Here is a 20,444-nt window from a genome sequence, read left to right on the forward strand (position 1 = left end):
AGAGATGTCCGACAACTTCCATGACGTTACGTATGTTTCATTCGCTTCATAAAGGTCATCGTTAAACTGATTGTTTTGTTTCAGTGAAAACTCTCAAGGATACCGGTTCTTCAACACAAGGGTACGTTTGTTTTGAAACTATCGAAGTTTTATCTGAATATTCACTGACTATATTTTCTCGAAATTCGTATTTTATAACTACAGTTTCATTTCTGCAATTTCCGCTTCTTGTGATCTTCAATATCAAAAAGATAACAAATGATAAAGACGGCATTTTCGTCCAACAGTCATTTGAAATGATAGATGTATCAATTTATTTTCGGCAACCCCTAAAGATGAGACACTTTTTGCTTCTCTCAAAAATCTATTTTTGTATACTTTGAAGTATACAAGACAGGAAATTCTTTTTTTTTAAATTTCTTGAAAAAAGGTTTTAAATGAAATCACACTTAAGTTGTTTCAGTTGCGTTTTGATAGTGATATGTGCTTGAAAGTATATGCTTTCATTCATCCAGGTATCATTAGGAATCATGATTTCGATGACAAGATTATGGAAGCTCACGACTTAAAAATTTTCCTCAACGTCGAAGTTTTTTTTTCAATAATTGTTAAGACCATTATTCTCGACAGTTGGTCTTTTCGTTGTCGAGTTGCCGCCCATCATAAATCATGAAGAATATATCTAGTAGGGTAATATCATAAAACAAACGATTCTCCTTCTTCCGCCTGTTCCACCCATGACAAACGACCTGAAACCCATGGTTGTTGAAAAGAAGTGAATACATGACAGAAAAAAAGAAAGATTAGATGCCAATCACTGTAGTTTTCTCGGTTCGAATCACTGCGTCTTTCAAGTGTCATCGGTCTCTAGACATCTATGTCGTCGAGAACTGCGCAGGTTGCAGTGATTACACAAAATGACTGATTTGTGTATATCCATCCGCTTTTTTCTCTTTTCCTCTATCTCTTTCAAGATGATGTCGATGATAGCCCTCATATCATTGAAGAAAAACGCTAATTTCTAATTTTCTATCAACGTCAACAATGAAAAAATCATTTGATGGGAATAGATGCAATTTTTCATTTTTCATCAAATGTGATCCTTTTACCGAATTCTAGGCAAACAGCCACTTTTTTATTGTAAAGACTGAGAATGAATCCGTTCGAAGCTTGTTGGTTTGTTCGGAAATTAGTTCCTAGCTTCACCATTGACAGTTCTACATTCTGAAAATCAAACACTGTTTTTTTTTCTATCTTTTTCTCTCTTTAACACACATCATCATGAATAGAACGCAATATTTGATTCGTGCTTATAACAATGATAGGTTTTGAAAGCAATGAATAGTTCTTTATTTATTCTCTGTTCGTCTAGAAATAGAAAAATATTAATTTTCCAGGAGCCTTTCTCTCGTCATCATTCCTCTCATCATTGGCATCGTCTAAATTTCGACGTTCTTCCAAAAGTCGCCAATTTTTCAAGACGATTCATTGGTATATATATATATTCTTTCGTATTTTTTTCTCATTTTAACAACTTGTCAAGCGTTATTGTTTTCAGCGAGAGTCCGTGAGAACTTGGCGAACTTCGGTTCTGCTCCCGCAGAAGAAGAAGAACTGAGCATTGAGAGAGCTCGGGACGGTCAAGACGATCGAAGGGAGCACATTGATTTGTCAGAAATCTTCAGCGGTGAAAATCACAATACACAACTTCAGGAAGCTAGCGGCATCTTGGGAGGAGTTTTCAAGTAACATTTTAAAATAAATACAAAAAATTCAAATTTACATATTTACAGTCTTAACTTCGACAAATCTTTAGAAGGACATCATCACTTTCAATCCGATCATCTTGATCTCGATTCTTCTTCTCAATCGACACAAGACGTTATATATCTTCGCGATATGTCTACAACCACATCCATATCTGAACCAATTCTTCATCAATCCGCGAAGATTAATCTAACACCGCCTGGAAAGAATCCGATCAGCAGTCATCAGAAAAAAATGTCAGACAAATCAGATGAAATCTCAATGTTCCGATCGGAACCCATGAAACTGTATCAAATGATTCTTGTGAAAGAAGCAGCATTCGAGTGTGTGGCGGAATTGGGAAAGCATGGAAATGTACAATTTATCGATGTGAGTTGAACCAAACTATCAGAAAATGAACAAGTTTGTTTCCAGCTGAATGCTAAGTTATCACTATACTCACGAAGCTTTGTGAAACAAATGCGTCGTTGTGAAGAAATGGAACGAAAACTTCGGTTCTTGGAGAAACAAGTCATCACATGCAAACCTGGTCTCGATCCAAAATCCATTGATTTCGGAGACCTATCAGCTCCAACTCAAGCAGAGATGATTCAATTAGAACACAAGTTAGATCAGCTGGAGAAAGAATTTCTTGATCTGAATAACAACGATTACGCTTTGAGAAGGAATCTCAACTCTTCTAGAGAATTCCTCCATGTCATGAAACTCGTCGATGAATTTTTCCAAGTTGTGAGTGTATGGAATCAGAGAGATACTTCAGTTACCACAAGTTTTTGTTTTCAGCATAAAGAAGAAGAAGCGAAAGCTCGGTTCGAACGATCAGCTACCACTGATGATATTGTTAGTTTTTTCTAGCTGGGGGTACCTCTTTAATGATCATTTTACAGGAAATGTTTTCGAAGTCATTTGGATTCGGTGGCTTGCCTAGCAGCAATGAATTACCAATGACTCCATTGTTAGGAGCTGACGACAATGCATGGTCAGAGGAAAAGTTTTTGAATCAAAACGGACATAAATCATTATAGGTTTGTTGCTGGTGTCTTGCCACTCGATAAAAAAGAATCATTCGAACGTGTTCTCTGGCGTGCTTGTCGTCGTACTGCATTCGTCCGTACTTCTGATTCACATTTCTTAGTGAATGATCCTGTGACTGTGAGTTGAATTCTATCAAACTTGAGATATTTATTCTAAATAATTTCAGTTGGAACCGCTCCCAAAGTGTGTGTTTATAGTATTTTTCAAAGGAGAATCTCTTCGATTGATTGTAGAAAAAGTGTGTGATGGGTAAGAATATCACTAAAATTTTCATCCTTTTCTGTTGTTGCTTTTAGGTTCAACGCTACCCAATATCCTTGCCCAAAATCTTCAAAAGACCGAAAAATGAAAATGTCTGAAACAGAAGGAAGAATGAATGATTTAACTGTAGTTATTGATACCACCCAAACTCATCGTTACACGGTATCACTTGAATAATATGATCCCGTTATAAAAATCCTTACAGATTCTCAAAGATTTGTCATACGAACTTCCAATTTGGCTGAAGAATATACAAATTCAAAAATCAGTTTTTGGCGTTATGAATATGTTCACGGTATTTTCGATACTTTTTTGAGTCACGGTTTAATGAAAGTTTTAGGTCGATACGAATGGTTTTCTGGCTGGAGAATGCTGGATTCCTGCAGCAGCAGAAGAAAACGTTAGGCAGGCACTTCACGATGGATTTGTTAGTTTTTCAGAAGTTTTACTGTTGAAATGATATATTTAAATTCAGAAAGCTAGTGGAACAGAGGTAGAACCCATTCTCAACGAACTTTGGACCAATGCTCCACCCCCTACACTACACAAAACGAACAAATTCACACGTGTTTTCCAAAGTATTGTTGACTCCTATGGAGTAGGTCAATATCGTGAAGTGAATCCTGGTTTGTTGCAAATCCATCTGATTTGAAATAGCCATGTCATTTTTTCAGCCCCTTACACAATCATCACGTTTCCTTTCTTGTTTGCAATTATGTTTGGTGATGCTGCTCATGGAGCAATTCTTCTTCTTGCTGGTCTATTTTTCATCAAAAACGAACGAAAGATTGAAGCTAAAAAGATTAGAGATGAGGTAAAAAATATAAACCTTTTCGTGAAACTAAAAATAATGAATTTTCAGATTTTCAATACTTTCTATGGTGGTCGGTATATAATGATGTTAATGGGCCTTTTCTCTATTTATACCGGATTTTTGTACAATGATGCATTTGCCAAATCGTTCAATGTATTCGGAAGCGGATGGTCTAACTCATACAAGTTCGTACAGCACTCTGGGACCATCTAATTTTTTTCATACTTACAGTGAGACACAGTTGGATTGGTGGATTGCTCGCGCTTATAGAAAGAAACGAGAATTTGCGTTGGAATTAGTTCCGGAGAAGTCATTTGATTACGAGGTATATAATTTGAGTTTAGACTTCCTACAAAATAATGAATTCAGAAAACGTATCCTTTCGGAGTTGATCCTATTTGGAATATTGCTGATAATAGGTTATCATTTCTGAATTCGATGAAAATGAAAGCATCTGTTGTGATTGGAATAACTCAAATGACATTTGGAGTATTCTTATCAGTTCTGAATCATATGTAAGTGTTTTTTTGTTATCAGATATCTAAATTGATTTTTTTTTTTTTCAGTCACTTCAAATCCTACATCGATGTCATTACTAATTTTATTCCTCAAGTAATTTTCCTGTCGTGCATCTTCATTTATCTCTGTATACAAATTATAGTCAAATGGATCTTTTTCAATGTGAATGCTGGTGATATTCTAGGATACGCGTATCCAGGTATAACCTCATTTTCCAAACTCTAATTACAATAATATTTCAAAGGCTCCCACTGTGCTCCATCCCTCCTCATTGGACTTATCAATATGTTCATGTTCAAAAAACGAAATGAAGGGTATTATGATCAGGATGGAAAGGTTTACAGGAATTGCCATCTAGGTTATTGGTATCCAAATCAGGTGTGATTCAACTACAATGCTCACTGGAAACAGTTGTATTTTCAGAGATTAGTGGAAACAGTTTTGATTTCGATTGCTGTTGCATGCATACCAATTATGTTGTTAGGAAAACCATTATGGGTGAGATTCGTCACATCAAAACGGCATAAACTTCAAGAAACGAAGAGTCTGAAGAGTATCAAAAGAAATGGGACAACTGTCAGTGCCCCAACTAGTCCAGTGGTGGAGACGGGCCCACCGAGATTTGTGAGTTGAATATAGTTTTTAATAGTTTTTTTTTCTAGAGTATGATTTCAACTTTCAGACGCAAGAGGATGCAGAACTGCTTTTAGCTGATGAACTTGACATTGGGGATGACATTCATCATTCACTCACTGATATTTTTGTGCATCAAGCTATTCATACGATCGAATTTGTTCTTGGATGTGTTTCTCACACCGCATCTTATCTCCGTCTTTGGGCACTTTCTTTAGCTCATGCTCGTTAGTTTTTTCGTATTTACCAATGAGTTTGAATTTGTTTTTTTCAGAGCTTTCGGAAGTTATGTGGCACATGGTGCTTATGCAGGGAATTCATTCGATGGATACGATTGAGAATAAAGACGTCGCATTCTATCTGCAGCCTATTGTTGCTTCAATTGTAAGTTATTGATTGTTCTTACCACCGTAAATGTTTATATTTCAGTCATTCCTCATTTTCGCAATTTTATCTCTTTCGATTCTGATTATGATGGAAGGTCTCTCCGCGTTTCTTCATGCTCTTCGCCTTCATTGGGTAGAGTTCCAATCCAAATTCTATCTTGGAACCGGACATCCGTTCCATGCTTTCTATCTAAAAGAAAGTCTGGAAAATGCTCAATTGATAACAGAAGAGACAGATCGACTTGCAGATATTTCAAGAGGACAACATTAACACTTTTATCTTCATTACTTACCCTTTTTCTACTCACCCTCCAAATGTTTATTGCCAAATGTTTTGCGATCTGTGATTTTTAAAATTAGGAACTTATTATTTTTTATTGAGTTTTTCCCGTTTTAGACAGTTATGTTCTATTGTATGCTTTTATTGAATGAACATTTAAGTGTCTCCTGAACTCGAGCTTTCTTTTTCAGATTTTATGAACATCACCGACAACGTCTACAGGAACAATAATTCAATACGAATCGTGTCGTTTCTCGCGTTCTCCCATCAGCAGTTGAACTGATCGCATAAATTCATTTATTCTCATTCAAGTTTTTCTCAACTAACCAAAAAATAAATCCATCTATTCTGTCTGATGTCTCTTTAGAATGAACACTGACTCAAAATTGCCTCAATTCGGGTTTCTCTCTCTTTTTAAGAAGAAGAAGACGTAGTGGAATGGGACATTGAGTAGAGAAAAAGAAGCGTGTGCTCTTCAGAGAGAATTTGAGAAAACAGACAAAAATTGTTTTTCTGTTTCTTCCTCTTTTTTTTTCGTCTTCCTCTTGTTTTGAAGGCGTGCATCGAATAGAGAGAAAGAGAAAAAGGACACACTGACATTCCGATAGAAAGAGAGAAGAAGAAGAAACCAAATTCCTTTTCCGTGCTTTTCTTTTTTCTCTTTATTTTGAGCTCTCACTCTAACTCAGAAAATTCTCAGAATATCTGAAATTAGGCTTATTTTCTGTGAAAATAACTCGAAGGGTTACTGTAGAGCAACAACAAAAAGAGTAATAGAAGAAATCTATTCTTTTCATATTCATTATTATATCTTATAGTTTAAAGAGCAAATCTTAACGAGACTGTCCATAGGAATTCATCATTTTGTTTTTTTGTTCAGATCTTGAACTGTAAGGTTCCACTTTCACTTTAAACGAATATACTTTTCGATCGAAAACTATTTATGAAACTTTATTTATCGTTTTTCAGTAATAAATCTAAGCTGAAACACCGTACTCACCCATCTCTCAACCCTTTTTTGCATACCAATAGAGCGCACATACCAGTCTGGCCGCGGCCTTTTTCTCTACTAATTCTAGGCCAGTCGATATTATTGGCGACCCCCAACTCTGCTAATATACTTATTCTACTGAAATCCTCTTGATTATCCCGGATTAAAACTAGTTAAATAGTATTGATTGTGTAATTGTACTCAGAAGAAACAAGTATTGGAACCCACAGCTGACATTCTGGAAGTCAGCTAGAAAATTGATACTCAACGGATGAACAGAAAGAAATAAAAAGAAAATGGAGTCTCGCGATGAGCGAACTCTTTCGCTGCTCCATTTGAGGAAGACGTTCTCCGAATATCTGAAAATTCCAGTTTCTGGCAGTAGGAGTAATGATCCTTCTAGATTGTTACCTCTTTTTCATAAGGTGAGTATTTATGAAAATAGAAATAAATTGGACTAGATCCATACAGAAATTGATGAAACTCGTTTGAGCACGCTGGAAAAAGAGGTCTAGTTAGGTGTTGTTTTTTTAGGCATTTTTAATTTTTTTTAAACTATTGGTCAATTTGAAAATAGTTTTTTCAACCTGTTGTGAAGTTGAAAATAATATGAAAACTGTGTATTTCCTTATCTGAAATTACTACCGAAGGATGAATAATTCGAAATTAGAAAGAAAATTTCCCATAACTGTGAACAATTGTTAAATCCAAATAGTTATATTTAAAAAAAAGAAAAAGTCTTCCAGGTGATGTCAATGTACACACCTCAACAACTCGCTGCCGAATTCAAAGAAGTCGTTCATTTTGCCACATTTTTGTGCAGTGTCCTAGTGAAAGAAGTCAGACAAAGAGCAGCAAGTACTGGAACAATCGAAGCAGCTCAGAGTATAGCAGAGTTCCTTCGTCCTGGAACGGAATTGAAGGGATTCTCGATTCTAGATGCTATTCGATTCTTATTGTCATCGTGAGTTTCGTGATCTTTCTGGATTCAAATTGGAATTTAATTAATTTCAGAGAAGATGAGATAATGATTGATGCGGCATGTAAAGTATCACTTCCATCAACACTTGTCAAAACAATATATCTTTTTTTCGACCTTCCAGCAGCGGCTACTTTGACTCCAGAGAATACTGAAAATAGTTCAGAAGCAGAAGAAGAAATGAGAAGAAATAATGAAAAATTACATGAGATGATTTCACAAATTATGGAAGGATTATGCAGATTCAAGTTGGTTTTTTTTTCAAAAGGAAAGGTATGCAGATTGAAAATAAGTAATAAAGTTTTAGATGTGTGAGTGAAGAATTAGTTCGAAAAGATGATTTACTGTTACTATTCGTTGGAACAACATCTCAAGTAGCTGAAACTAATAATTGTTGGAGAAAACTCTGTGCAAGACTTCTAGAAGTGATAGCTGATAAGGTAAATTGGTGACTGAGGGTATCTACTCAATTCTTATGTTTCAGTCCATCACAAATGCAGTTATCAAGTATGTAATCGTCAAAAAATGTGTCCGGATATTTGTGAAAAATCTGTCATCAGCTCCAACAAATTCTCATTCTGATGCTCAAAAAACTGCAGAGTCAATTATTTGTTTATCGTGTTTTCTGAAGGTGACATTTTTAATCCGAAACTCAATTCATATTGTTCATTTTCAGAATTCTGCTTATTTGACCGACCAACTGCTTGATGAGTTCTATGAGGCTGATGGATATACAGTAATCAAGGATTTTCTATTACGGTAGAAACATGATTTTAGAATAATCTTAATCAACGATTCATTTCAGAAATGAAGCAGATAATGAAATAGTTAGAAACATTCTACTTATGGCGATTTCATTAGTGAATAGTGGAAAATTTGAAATAACTCCACAGGTAAATTTTTATGAAATCAAATTGAGAAAATATGAATTTATTTTCAGTACTCATCTGGTCTCGTACAACTTCCCTCATTTCAACTTCCGATTCCAGCTGGAAACGGACTGAGTGTTCGGAATCTAAACGCATTTGCACTTCTTTATCATGTTTTTCTAGAGGTAATTATATTTTCCTAATCTCGAGTCTTTCCACAATTTGGAATTTTCAGAGTACTTCTGAGTCAACATCATGTACAGTAATTGACATTCTTCATTCAATATACACATGCGATCCAGCCAATTATTTCATTTTGGATCGAGAATATCCTCTATCGATATTCATTGATCAACTAGAGAGAAAGCCACATGCAGTGAGAGTGAAACTACTCGAACTCATCGAATTCGCAGTCTTCCAATTGAGTCATATTCCATGCCGAGAGTTAATTAGTCTTTGTGTTCTCCTGAAAACAGAGATCTCGGCTGGAAAAACCGCAATGTGTACGATAATTGTTCAGATGTGTTTCAAGTTGATTACGGTAGATGCCATTATAAAAGTGAGTGAATCCATTTCCAATCTTGATCTAAACTCGAATAAAATAGGATGCATTCCGTGAAGTTGGACTGCTTGATGCACTCTGTTACATAATTCGACGAATGTATGAAATGTACGAGAAGAATATTCAATCTGCATCATTCACTGCCACGTCAACATGCTCACGAACTCAAGATCAATTGAAACTGTCACTTTTAACAACTGATTTGTTGACGATAATCATCAAAAACAATACGGAGAACGGGAAACTGTTTACAGAATGTTTTGGTGCAAAACTTCTTGTAGAGATTGTTTGTGGTGAGTCCCTAATTTGAATTGAAAGTATACAATTAGATTGTTTCAGAAGTGAACGAAGATTGGCGAAGTTCTCTTCTTCAACTCGTCAAACAACTTTTGATTGTGGCTCCAACCGATCAATACATTGTACATTTAGTTAACGTGAGGGCCTTAATTTTGAACCAACATCTTATAAATAATTTCCAGACTCTCCAAGATCGGATACCAATTGAAAACTTGGAAGTTATGTTCAGTCTTCTCAAGGTATGTCTTTTAATATTTTGATTATTTATAACTTTGTGTTTTATAGGCATTACTTGGAGTCGTTCGAGAATCACATAAAGTTAGAATACAATTCCGAAAATCGGGTGGATTCTTAGCTCTTTCTGCTCTTTTGCTCGGTCTAGAAAAACGTTTTTCTGATGTTCAACCGACAGATGATGGGAGAATACCAAGAGAACAATGTCAAATGCTTGAATTCGTTCACATTATTTTCAAAGTTTTCACTTTGAGTATGAGATTCGAACCTTCAAATGCCAAGTATTTCGCGACAGAGGTGAGTTATTAGAAATATGAAATAATTTGGAACTTATAAATGTTTCAGATCACATGGGACAGTATTACATCTCTTCTCCGTTTGACTTCCATTTTCAACGAATCCACGATTATTTCAATTGAAGAATCTGAGTGGAAGGCGTTGACTCATACAGAAATTGCTTCTGAAATCTCTGCTTGTCACGAAGTATTCCGATTAGATGACAACATTGAAGCTGGAAATGTACCGAAGGGAATGCCATTTAATATCTACTTTGGATGTTATGTCTGCCGATTAATTTTCAATATGGCACTGGATAATTATGAGAAAATGACGACGGATATCAAATGGAATGAGGACGGAGCATCACTCGAGGAGTCAATTGTATCATGGACATCTTCACTTCTTGTCCATCCAGGAGCAATTATTTCAATGTTATGTCTTCTCCCATCGATTTCGTCTTCTTCTTCAACATTATCATCCACGCAATCTGGAGGAATGAAGTGGACAGTTGCTGCACAATACTACGTGTCACTTCTTCTGAAAGCAATTTTAAAATCAGAGAGAAATCAGCAGATAATGTGTCAGGTTGATATGCCAAAACATCTTCTTCGTATTGCTGGAAAACTATTTCTCACCGAGAATCATGTTCTCCTCCAATCGTTTTATTATCTTCTCGAGAGACTCAGTTATCAATCACTTACTCCAAATCAGTTGAGAAGTTTCCTCCGTTTGGACAGCCCGTTGTGTTGTAGAAGTTTAGATGACGACGACGACGATGAAAATGGAAATGAAGTGGCGAATAACGAAGGGGGGCCTGTTCCACTTCAGAGAGTGAAAGCACTTGTCTCAATGATGACTCCGAGAGATCAATACGTTGGAACTGCTCCAAGTTTTGTGGAATTTGATATGTCTGTTGAAGGATTTGCTGCTCTTTATCTTCCATCGTTGGCTCCAATGTTCTCAACAACTAAAACAGGTATGACTCAAATTAAGAATGCGAGTCTACTCATGATTTGAAATTTGCAGAACGAATATTTCCTCCACTGAACGGTTTCTCATTTTGTACTTGGATATACTTGGATTCTCTCTCCGATAAGAAAGCAGACGCCCATCCGATTCGCCTTCTCACAATAACCAGAGCTGTTGGCCCAGCCAATTCAGACATTTCGGCTAAAAAGTCTTCACAACCTGCTCATTTGGCGTGTTTCCAATGTCAACTGTCAGCTTTTGATCGAAGTTTACTGATTTCCACAGAAGAAAGTGATCAGCCGGGAGCTGATTTGGAAAAGATCGCTAACTTTCAGACTGATAAGGTACGCCGTTTCTTTTCACTCGTAATTCTAAAAACATGATTTCAGTTGATTCGAATCACGTTGGCTGATCAAGTTCGATGTGGTGAATGGTTTCATTTGGCAGTTGTATTCAATCGATCTGTTCTCAAGTCTTCACAGGTAATATAAATAATTTAAACGATTTAGAAATTGAAAATTGAGTAGGTGGCTTCTGATTTAAAAAAAAAAAACTACAGATCTTCGCAATATCCTCCAAAAGTTTGCCAGAAAATACACCCAGAAGTGTAGGTTTTAGTAACAAAATGCATATTCTCTAGGTACTTTTCCCTTGCACACATTCTAAAAATCTTCTGATTCAACCCCTAGATCCCTCCTCCTATAACCAAGGAATGCATAATAGTAGAGCATCCTTTGAGACTGAATTACTTTTTATCCTATTTCAGGTATCGGTATATCTCAACGGACGACATATTTCAACTCAAAAGTTGATGTATGTTGCCCAGAACGCTGGTGCAGCAGCTACGCAACTCGCACAAACTTATTCAGTGAATGCTGCTGTTGGAACATTGCCAGCACTGAGAAGACCTAGTCGATTACGGTAAGAATACACAACAAAAAACAGAGAAATATATTTTTGAGTTTTAGATTCCGTCTTGCTTCAATTTTCCTAGCCGAAGAGCCCATGACTGCTGAAACGGTACGATCTGTAGTTCAACTTCAACCTCATTACATTGGAAACTTTCAAACTGCAAGTGCTGAGAGAACACCGCTATTTCACGAGGAGAAGGTTTTTAATTCAAAATGTATAATCTGAAATTATTCTCAACAATTTTCAGATTGTGTTCTCACTCTCAGCGGCAGCAACACAAGAACTAACACTTGCAAAGATTCGAACAATGTACGGTAAAATGGATGCAGAGATTTTATCTCAACATGTGAGTTTATTTATATTTGAGTACTGCCAATAATCAATGATTTCAGCTTGGAATCTCTCCAAATGATCACAGTACACCTCTCCGTGTTCTATGTAATACAATTTCTCATGCTCCTGGAGCTGGCCGAACATTTGGTGGAGTAGTAGTGGGATATCTGGGAATGAGAACATTCACTCCACGACCTGTCCCATCACTTCTAGATTCAATTGGAGGATTTGCAAGTGTTTATGGACTCATCGCTATGGCTGTCGATTCAGAAGGTGTCTATGCTTCTCTGAAGTCTCTCGTCTCTGCTATTCGATCACAACCTCGATTGCTTGCCACGTGGAATAACAACAGAGCATATCAAATTCTTGCGGTTTTACTGGAAGACAAGGCAAATATGTTGAACTCTCATATCATGCATATGGTATTCAATGTCACTGGGACTGCTGACACATCAAGAGAACATTCCCCAACAATTTCCAATCCATCTGCCTTTGAAGATTTGTTGTGTGATTTGAAAGTATGGAAAGGAGCGCCAAGTGAATTGCATAAAATGTTATTGGAACATTTCTATGAGCTTATAACAGAGTTCGTTTTCTTCAAATACATCTTGTTCATAGTTTTTCTTTCAGCCATCAGCTCAATAATCTTCAAGTTGTTCGACGATCATCTCTCCTTTCTCGTCTTCTTCTTCTGATTCATGATGAGTCTTCGATGATTCGAAATACGGATGAAATCATTTTCAATCTGATATCTGCAATCATTCAACCACAATGTGACAGTCGAAGTATTCTGAAAATTGGTCAATGTATTGCAGCAACACTTCCAACCAGTGAAGCAGAATGCTATGAAGATTCTCATCTGCCATTCCACATCTCTGAAATTCAGAAAATGTTCCTTGAGTCAACAGAAGAAAACTGCTCGGAAGCTCTCCATCATGTCTATATTAGAAACCGTCTTCTGAATATCATAGCCAATTTTCTATCGAACTCAAATGCACAAATTCAACAACAAATGTGTGAGCAACTTGTTCGAACTCTTGGTTTCGATTGGCTATTCGCTCTCATGTCACCCGGAGTTCACTCGGGAACCATCTATTTGGCTCTCCGGATTCTTCTTCTCATTCTGAATCAACCATCTCTACTTGCTCGTTTCAAAGAGGGATCTGCCAATGGTGGATGGCTGTCTGAAGCTGATTCAGTTGTCAGAAATCGAGCTGCAGTTGTCTTGGGATTCTCGGTGTCTGCTCACGGCGGAGCTGTTGGTTCGAAGATCGACATCAATCCGGAATTATCGAATTGTGGAGGATTTGCTGCGTTGGAACATTTGATGGCTGCTCATGCCGATAAACCATATCCATATTATGCCATGCTTTCGGTTCTTGTCGGACAACCTGTACCAGCTTTGAGGTATAGTCATTTCTTCAATATGTTGGGATATATTAGAATGTTGTTGCAGATTCTGTGATCAATTCAATATGGAACTTGTATGGACTCACGTATTTGGTCTAAGCTCAACATCTTCCGTATTTGAAGCAATTAACTCTGCCAATTTCTGTTTTGATGCTCTGATTCCATTGCTCGCAATGATCCGTAGTTCTATATACAATCAATCGACAATCCATCAGCAATGGACTATCACAAATCCATCGACAGTCATCCAAATGATCACTTTCATGTATCAAAATTCTCCGGCATTCTTCAATGTTGCACATACAGATGAATTCATTCTTGCCTTGTTTTCCACTCTAATTGAAGACACAAATGCGATGGGAGTGAAATCAGAAGTTGCGAATCGAAGAAGTCAAGATGGAACACCAGATGCAGAATATTTCCAAGCTTGTGAGTTCTGAAAAATCTTATTTTGTTGAATCTTTTTTTTAGTCCTTGCTCAGCCGAATGTTCGAATTGTAATGGATCTTCTGAAAAAGATTTGTAGTGACAATTTGCAAGTGAACACGTCGAAAAACGATACGATTATTGATGTGATTCTAGATGTAAGTTTGATAAAAATTGAGCCGTGTTAATTCGAATGTTTCAGAATATATCTGAAAGTGGAATCACTCGAAAGACCCAAGTGGCTTGTCTGACAGCTCTTCTTCATTCTGTATTGGAACATACAGTCAGCACAGATCTACTTGCTTCATCCGCTCTTCCTCCTAACACTCAATCCCAAAATCTCGTTCAAATTGTATCGAATATCTCTGTGATGTCTTCTCGAGCTGTCGATGCATTCTGGAATGGATTAGTGTTTGGAAATGAGTCAATGCGAATGCTCTCAACACTCTATCATCTTCAAGTGATTGCAAGCAAGAAAGTGAACAAAGCTGTCAATCCAGAACCAATAACTGGGTGTATCATGAGAATGACATTGTTCATTTTGAGTCGCCCAATCGATTCGGTTCCTGTCCAGTTGTCAGTTTTGGATGCTCTCAGCACATTAGTCTCGAAGAGATACCTGTTCTTGGCATCCAATGAAGCATGGTTCTTCGCATCATTGACTCATCTCATCTTCATGCTTTCCGTCACACCAGATGTTCTCTTTCAAGTAGGTCATCGTATTGTACTTATCTTTCTATTTTCATCTATTCAGGACAATTCATCAGACCTGGACCGTACGAGTGCTCAAGTTGCAATGTGTGCATGCCGTGTCTGGTCTGATGTGATCTGCGCGAAGCAAGGATTGATTGAAGAGACATTCAAGAAACAGTCAGTGGCTGATATCAATGCTGCTCGTGCTCTTCTCTCACATTCAGCTGGAGTTTATTGGCAACAATTTGTGGATTCCCAATTGAGATCTATTCAAACGGGAGGAGTTGCATCACATAATTCAGCGGTTACTGCGAAAGATATAATCCAACAACAAATTAGTTCGGTATGTTTCCAACTTTTTTGAAAAGACTCAATTGGAAAATTACAGAAATTGAATCGGGTTGCATCTGGAATAACTCGATTTGCTGCGAAGAGATCAATGAGTACAACTACAGCTCTGCCATCGTCTGGGCCAGGATCAGTGGCTGCTTGGAAGAATACATCTTCAGATAAACAAGTGATTTTCATGTGGCTACGAGTGCATGTCAGCTTGATAAAAGAACTCGTGAGAGCACAGAGTACTAGGTTTGTTTTTAGACAGAATTGAAAAAAAAACTGAAAATAATATGTTTTCAGATATACTGAATGGCATGCACACGTTCGTAAATGGTGTCTCCATGACTGGCATCAATGGGAAGCTGAACTGACGAGAGAACGAGGAATTTGGGGACCAGAACGAGCTTCGAAACTAGAGAAGTTCAAACTAGATCTGACGGAAGGACCAACGACTAGAATGCGAAGGAAACTGATTCCAAATCGAAGTTTCTATCATGTTTACCCATTCCGTCCTCATCTGGAAGCCCCATCAGCCAAAGCTCAGAGAGCAAAAGTTGCGATTTCTCTTGATTCGAAATTGTATTATGAGGCATGTCTGATACATCGAAGACGTACACTTGACACTCGAATAATTGATTCATCATCTGTTTCCGTCACGTCCCCGGACGATGGCTCCGGATCCTCCTCGAATTTGTTGGGCTATTCATTCACTGATTTGTCACGTAAGTTCTGATTTTGTAGAACTCGAAAAACCCGCTAATTCTTACAGAAATCAATTCCTCTCTCATCAGAAGACTATCTACTACTGCTCCAACAGTAAGTGCTCAAAGTGTATCTGGAACAAGTCTGGAATTGAATGAAGAGGAGTGTGAAACATCGGAAAGAAAAGATGATGATGACTCCACATCATCGATTTCTGAAAAGATTCCTTCGGAAGCGAATGGTGTTTCAGTACAATCAACAAGTCAATCTGCCCCATCTGCATCTAATAACAACAGTTCTGGAACATCTGCGAAAAAAGAAGAAAGAAAAGAAGAGAAGAAGGCGGGACCAGATAATCAAACACTTTTGAGACTACTCGAACAAGGAGAACAACTTCATTCAATGTTTAGATGTGCACGAATTCAAGGATTGGAAACAGCCGAAGGATTACTTCTTTTTGGAAGAGATCATTTTTATGTTGTTGATGGATTCACACTTCTCAAGACGAAAGAAATTCGAGATTTAGATTTTTTGAGTCAAGAAATGCACGATCCAATAGTTCCGTATCCAGCAACCGGGGCTACTCAACCACCAAAGTCCTCGAGACTTTGTTCCAAATTCAGTTATAATATGATACGAGAAGTTCACAAGAGAAGATATCTCCTTCAACCAATTGCATTGGAAGTATTCAGTTCGGACGGAAGAAATTATCTATTGGCATTTCCAAAGAAGATTCGGGATAGGGTTTTCGATAAGTGAGTTGTTGGATTTTCTTATTCTTTTTATCTCATCACTTTTCAGATTGACATCTATGGCTATCAATCTGTCTTCTGGTGGATCCGACTCGTTAGGAGGACAAAAATCAAATGTAGCAATCGAAACGACTGGACGGGGAGCATCTCTTCTATCATCTCTGATTGGTCAACAATCTGTTACTCAACGATGGTTGAATGGAAATATCTCTAACTTCCAATACTTGATGCACCTGAATACATTAGCTGGAAGATGCTATAATGACTTGTCACAGTATCCAATCTTCCCATGGGTTCTCGCAGATTACACAAGTGCTCAACTAGATTTCACGAATATTTCAACATTCCGTGATTTTTCGAAACCAATGGGAGCTCAATCGCCAGATCGGTTGGAACAATTTTTGAAAAGATTCAGAGAATGGGATGATCCATCTGGAGAAACTCCACCATATATGTACGGAACTCATTACTCATCTGCTATGATTGTTGTCTCCTATTTGGTCCGTTTGGAACCTTTCACTCAACAATTTCTTTCCTTGCAAGGAGGTCATTTTGACTTGGCTGATAGGATGTTTCATAGGTAAGGAAGGTGTTTCGAAGAAAAGTAAAACTTACAATTTTACAGTGTTGGAGATGCATGGACATCAGCATCTCGCAACAATATGGCTGATGTAAAAGAGCTGATTCCTGAGTTTTTCACTCTTCCCGAGATGTTCACCAACACGAATCACTTTGATTTGGGAGTGAAACAGAATGGAATTGCTGTGAATGACGTCCTTCTTCCCGCGTGGTGTCACGGGGATCCACGTGAATTTGTACGTCTTCATCGTCAGGCACTGGAAAGTGATTATGTGTCATCTCATCTTCATGAATGGATTGATCTGATTTTCGGATATAAACAGAATGGAGAAGAGGCAGTGAAGGTAAGAAACAATTATTTGCTTGTTTCATATATTAAAATGTTTAATTTCAGAATAACAATCTGTTCCATCATCTATTCTATGAAGGATCAGTAGATTTCGAACGCATTGATGATCCATTGACAAGGAATGCCACAATTGGATTTGTAAATAATTTCGGTCAAATTCCAACTCAACTTTTCAAGAAACCACATCCGCAGAAGAAGGTCAATATATTGGAAGGATTCAGTAACACCCCAGGAGTCACAACATCTCGATTATTCTATCATGCTATTCATAATATGACACCTCCACAAACGCCATTCAAAGAATTGAGGTCAGCAGTTGGATCGATTCATCAAAATGATAAAATTGGAGTTGTCGCATTGGAGCAGAATAAGGTACGATTTCCAAAATTAGGAAATATGTACAATATACAACCCATTCAGGTTTTCCTCGGAACAAATCGTTACATAACTTGGGGTTTGCCGGATCGAAGTGTTCGCATGGGACAGATTGACACTGATAAATCAGTTTGTGTTCATGAAATGTGTGAGGTTGATGAAATGACATGCGCGGCAGCTGGAGATGAGACTACTCTCTTCTGTGGAAACACATCGGGATGCATTACGTAAGTTGTCTCTGTTAGCAAGAAAATCAAAGAATTTGAATGATTTCAGAGTGTGGAAAGTGAACAACAAGCCACTGTCAATGAAGAAATTATCAGTACTGAATGGACATTCTGATGCAATCACTTGCTTGGTCTCAAGTCAATCTCATGCAGTTCTTGTATCTGCTTCTCGAGATTTGACAGTTCTCGTTTGGCACTTATCGGAAATGTTCCTGATCCGTCAGTTACCGAAGCATCCACATGCTGTTCTAGCAGTTGCAGTCAACGAAGCAACTGGGGATATTGCGACTGCATGCTCAACTCTTCTTCATGTTTGGACACTGAATGGAGAATTATTGGCAGTTTTGAATACTTGTGACGTGGCACCAGCTATCGATCCTCAACAGATGATTATCTCGTTGTCATTTTCCACGGTATTTAAATTGAATTAATAATGTTTTACTAACTGTTATTCAACTTTTCAGATGAATGAATGGGACAATGATAACGTAATCATGTGTGGAACTTCTGATGGAATCGTCAAGATTTATTCATGTGTTGTATTCGAAAACGATGGAAGTGTCAGTGAAAGACCAGCTTTGGAAAACGCCAATCCAGTTTTCAATATGAATTCGGAAACATCGGATCGATCCACAGGAAGCGCACTGATAGCTGCTCGACTAGAGAAACAGCGGAAAAAACTGAAGAACAGCTCAACTAATGCAACGTCTTCAAGTGTTTCTGGTTCTGGATCCGTTTCCGTGACATCTTCAGGTCCAGCGAGCCCATCTTCTGGATCCAAAGCAACAAAAAGTGAGGAAGGTGGATCCCAATTCGTTCGAGTTCTTGTGCAGAGAACTGCTCTTACAATGCATACTGCATTCAATCGACCGGATAATGTACATCCGGCTCCGATAACTGCAATTGCACCGAGTAGAGATCATCGATCATTGTATGTTGGAGATGGTATTGGACGTGTTTGGTGTTGGCAAGGGGGTGAAGGAGGAGGAAGAGCCGATCATTGGGTTCAAGATGTTATGAGACAACGGTGTGATGATTGTGAACACAAATTCACACTTGCTGATCGAAAACATCATTGTAGAAATTGTGGACAAATATTTTGTTCAACGTGAGTATAAACTATGTGATTATCTGTTTCCATATTCATATTTTCAGATGTTCCCGGTTTGAGTCTCATATCACTCGAATGAATATATCTCGACCGGTTCGAGTATGCCGCAAATGCTTCCTGCGGTTACAACAATCTTCATAATTTTAATATTTATTCATTATCTATACCATTTTTGTATGTTTCTTCTAACAGTGTACACATTTTCTCACTTTTCTTCTTGTCAATTTTTTGTTTTTTTTATCTCTCATGCATAATTTTTAATTTTTCTTCGGGTTTCTATCTATTTAATTTATTTATTTTCAAGTTTAGGTTGTCATTTTCAGTTTCATTGTGTTCGTTGCCTCTTCAATCAGCTTTGCTTTCAGTTTTAATTCGCCAGTTTTAATTATTTATAAAGATAATTTATTTTCTATCGAATCATTGTTCATATCATGTGTTCTTTCATGATCTTTCAGAATGATATGATACATATAAAGTTCGAAATCACTTTTGATTTCTATCATTTCATGGAGAAAATGGAAAAATACCGCCCACCGTATCCTTTTTCTTGTTGAAGTACAAAAAAAAGGAATGCGCCTTTAAACTGGCAACGCCCACAGTTTGAAAAGCTTCTTATTCCAGCAATGATTCTCAAGTGGACTGTGCTCCGACGAACGTTTGCGACACCGAAACAAAAATTGAAAGGATATAAATTCCCGGAAGTCAGAAAAGAGGATTGTGAACAGGTAAATAAATGTATTCAATAAACTCGCGAGAAACATTTATTTTCACAGAAATACATTTCGGGATGGGGTCCAGGAGGACAGAAAGTGAATACGGCACAAAATGCCGTTCAATTAACGCATCTTCCAACTGGAACAGTCCTCAAGGTATTGAGATTTTTTTTCACTATCAGCTTTAATTTTCATCAGGTTCATGAATCTCGCCTTCTACCAAAAAATATCGAAATTGCATTCGAACGGATGAAATTTGTGTTGGATCGTCAAATAAATGGTGAAAATTGTTATGAAGAGCAACTAAAAGTGAGAAATGAATTATGTTCTTTTCAAATTTTGAAATTTCAGAGGCTGCAACACACAAAAGAAGAAAAGGCTAACAAGAGAAGAGAGCAAGCAAGAAAAGAAAAAGAAGAATATAAAAAAGAAATTGAAGAACGTTAATGAATAAAAGATTCTAGAATAATATAATGATTATCCCGGTTTCGTGATATGGTTTCTAGCTTCGATTCTGAGATACGGTGACGATATGTTCATTTTATTGCATATAAAACAACGTAATTGAAAAACTAGATAAATGATATGTGAGAGGTTAATGTACTAACAACCATGAATAAAAAAAATTCAATTGAAACTAGAAGCTCATCA

The 20,444-nt window shown here is 37.3% G+C and overlaps 3 protein-coding genes across 3 annotated transcripts; all 3 read left to right on the forward strand.

Annotated features, from left to right (window-relative positions):
• Positions 1 to 4: 4 nt before the first annotated feature.
• Positions 5 to 5,686, forward strand: GCK72_014435 (uncharacterized protein; the record flags this gene model as incomplete). The annotated part of the gene is made up of 24 exons (XM_053730284.1): positions 5 to 30; positions 85 to 121; positions 1,398 to 1,491; positions 1,559 to 1,745; positions 1,794 to 2,136; positions 2,182 to 2,496; positions 2,551 to 2,607; positions 2,655 to 2,746; positions 2,793 to 2,919; positions 2,969 to 3,051; positions 3,099 to 3,225; positions 3,269 to 3,358; positions 3,404 to 3,490; positions 3,539 to 3,689; positions 3,738 to 3,877; positions 3,926 to 4,062; positions 4,109 to 4,202; positions 4,247 to 4,392; positions 4,444 to 4,595; positions 4,641 to 4,774; positions 4,820 to 5,020; positions 5,079 to 5,256; positions 5,304 to 5,413; positions 5,459 to 5,686. 24 exons carry the CDS (start codon positions 5 to 7, stop codon positions 5,684 to 5,686), a joined length of 3,336 nt encoding a protein of 1,111 aa, XP_053585056.1.
• A 1,296-nt stretch (positions 5,687 to 6,982) lies between these two features.
• Positions 6,983 to 19,221, forward strand: GCK72_014436 (uncharacterized protein; the record flags this gene model as incomplete). Its single annotated transcript, XM_053730285.1, has 35 exons — positions 6,983 to 7,111; positions 7,433 to 7,650; positions 7,701 to 7,913; positions 7,973 to 8,105; positions 8,150 to 8,296; positions 8,342 to 8,424; positions 8,471 to 8,558; positions 8,606 to 8,719; positions 8,770 to 9,093; positions 9,140 to 9,389; positions 9,436 to 9,530; positions 9,576 to 9,632; positions 9,679 to 9,924; positions 9,973 to 10,882; positions 10,933 to 11,219; positions 11,265 to 11,357; positions 11,642 to 11,796; positions 11,844 to 11,985; positions 12,035 to 12,133; positions 12,180 to 12,706; positions 12,751 to 13,527; positions 13,577 to 13,959; positions 14,002 to 14,114; positions 14,159 to 14,665; positions 14,711 to 14,992; positions 15,038 to 15,234; positions 15,286 to 15,707; positions 15,755 to 16,442; positions 16,489 to 17,019; positions 17,065 to 17,362; positions 17,413 to 17,739; positions 17,788 to 17,969; positions 18,019 to 18,382; positions 18,434 to 19,077; positions 19,125 to 19,221. 35 exons carry the CDS (start codon positions 6,983 to 6,985, stop codon positions 19,219 to 19,221), a joined length of 10,122 nt encoding a protein of 3,373 aa, XP_053585057.1.
• Positions 19,222 to 19,703: 482 nt separating this feature from the next.
• Positions 19,704 to 20,240, forward strand: GCK72_014437 (uncharacterized protein; the record flags this gene model as incomplete). Its single annotated transcript, XM_053730286.1, has 4 exons — positions 19,704 to 19,805; positions 19,854 to 19,949; positions 19,992 to 20,102; positions 20,145 to 20,240. The coding sequence occupies 4 exons, from the start codon at positions 19,704 to 19,706 to the stop codon at positions 20,238 to 20,240; spliced, it is 405 nt and encodes a 134-aa protein (XP_053585058.1).
• Positions 20,241 to 20,444: the final 204 nt, after the last annotated feature.

The sequence above is a fragment of the Caenorhabditis remanei genome, chromosome IV (assembly GCF_010183535.1).
Source record: "Caenorhabditis remanei strain PX506 chromosome IV, whole genome shotgun sequence".
NCBI classification, from domain to species: domain Eukaryota; kingdom Metazoa; phylum Nematoda; class Chromadorea; order Rhabditida; family Rhabditidae; genus Caenorhabditis; species Caenorhabditis remanei.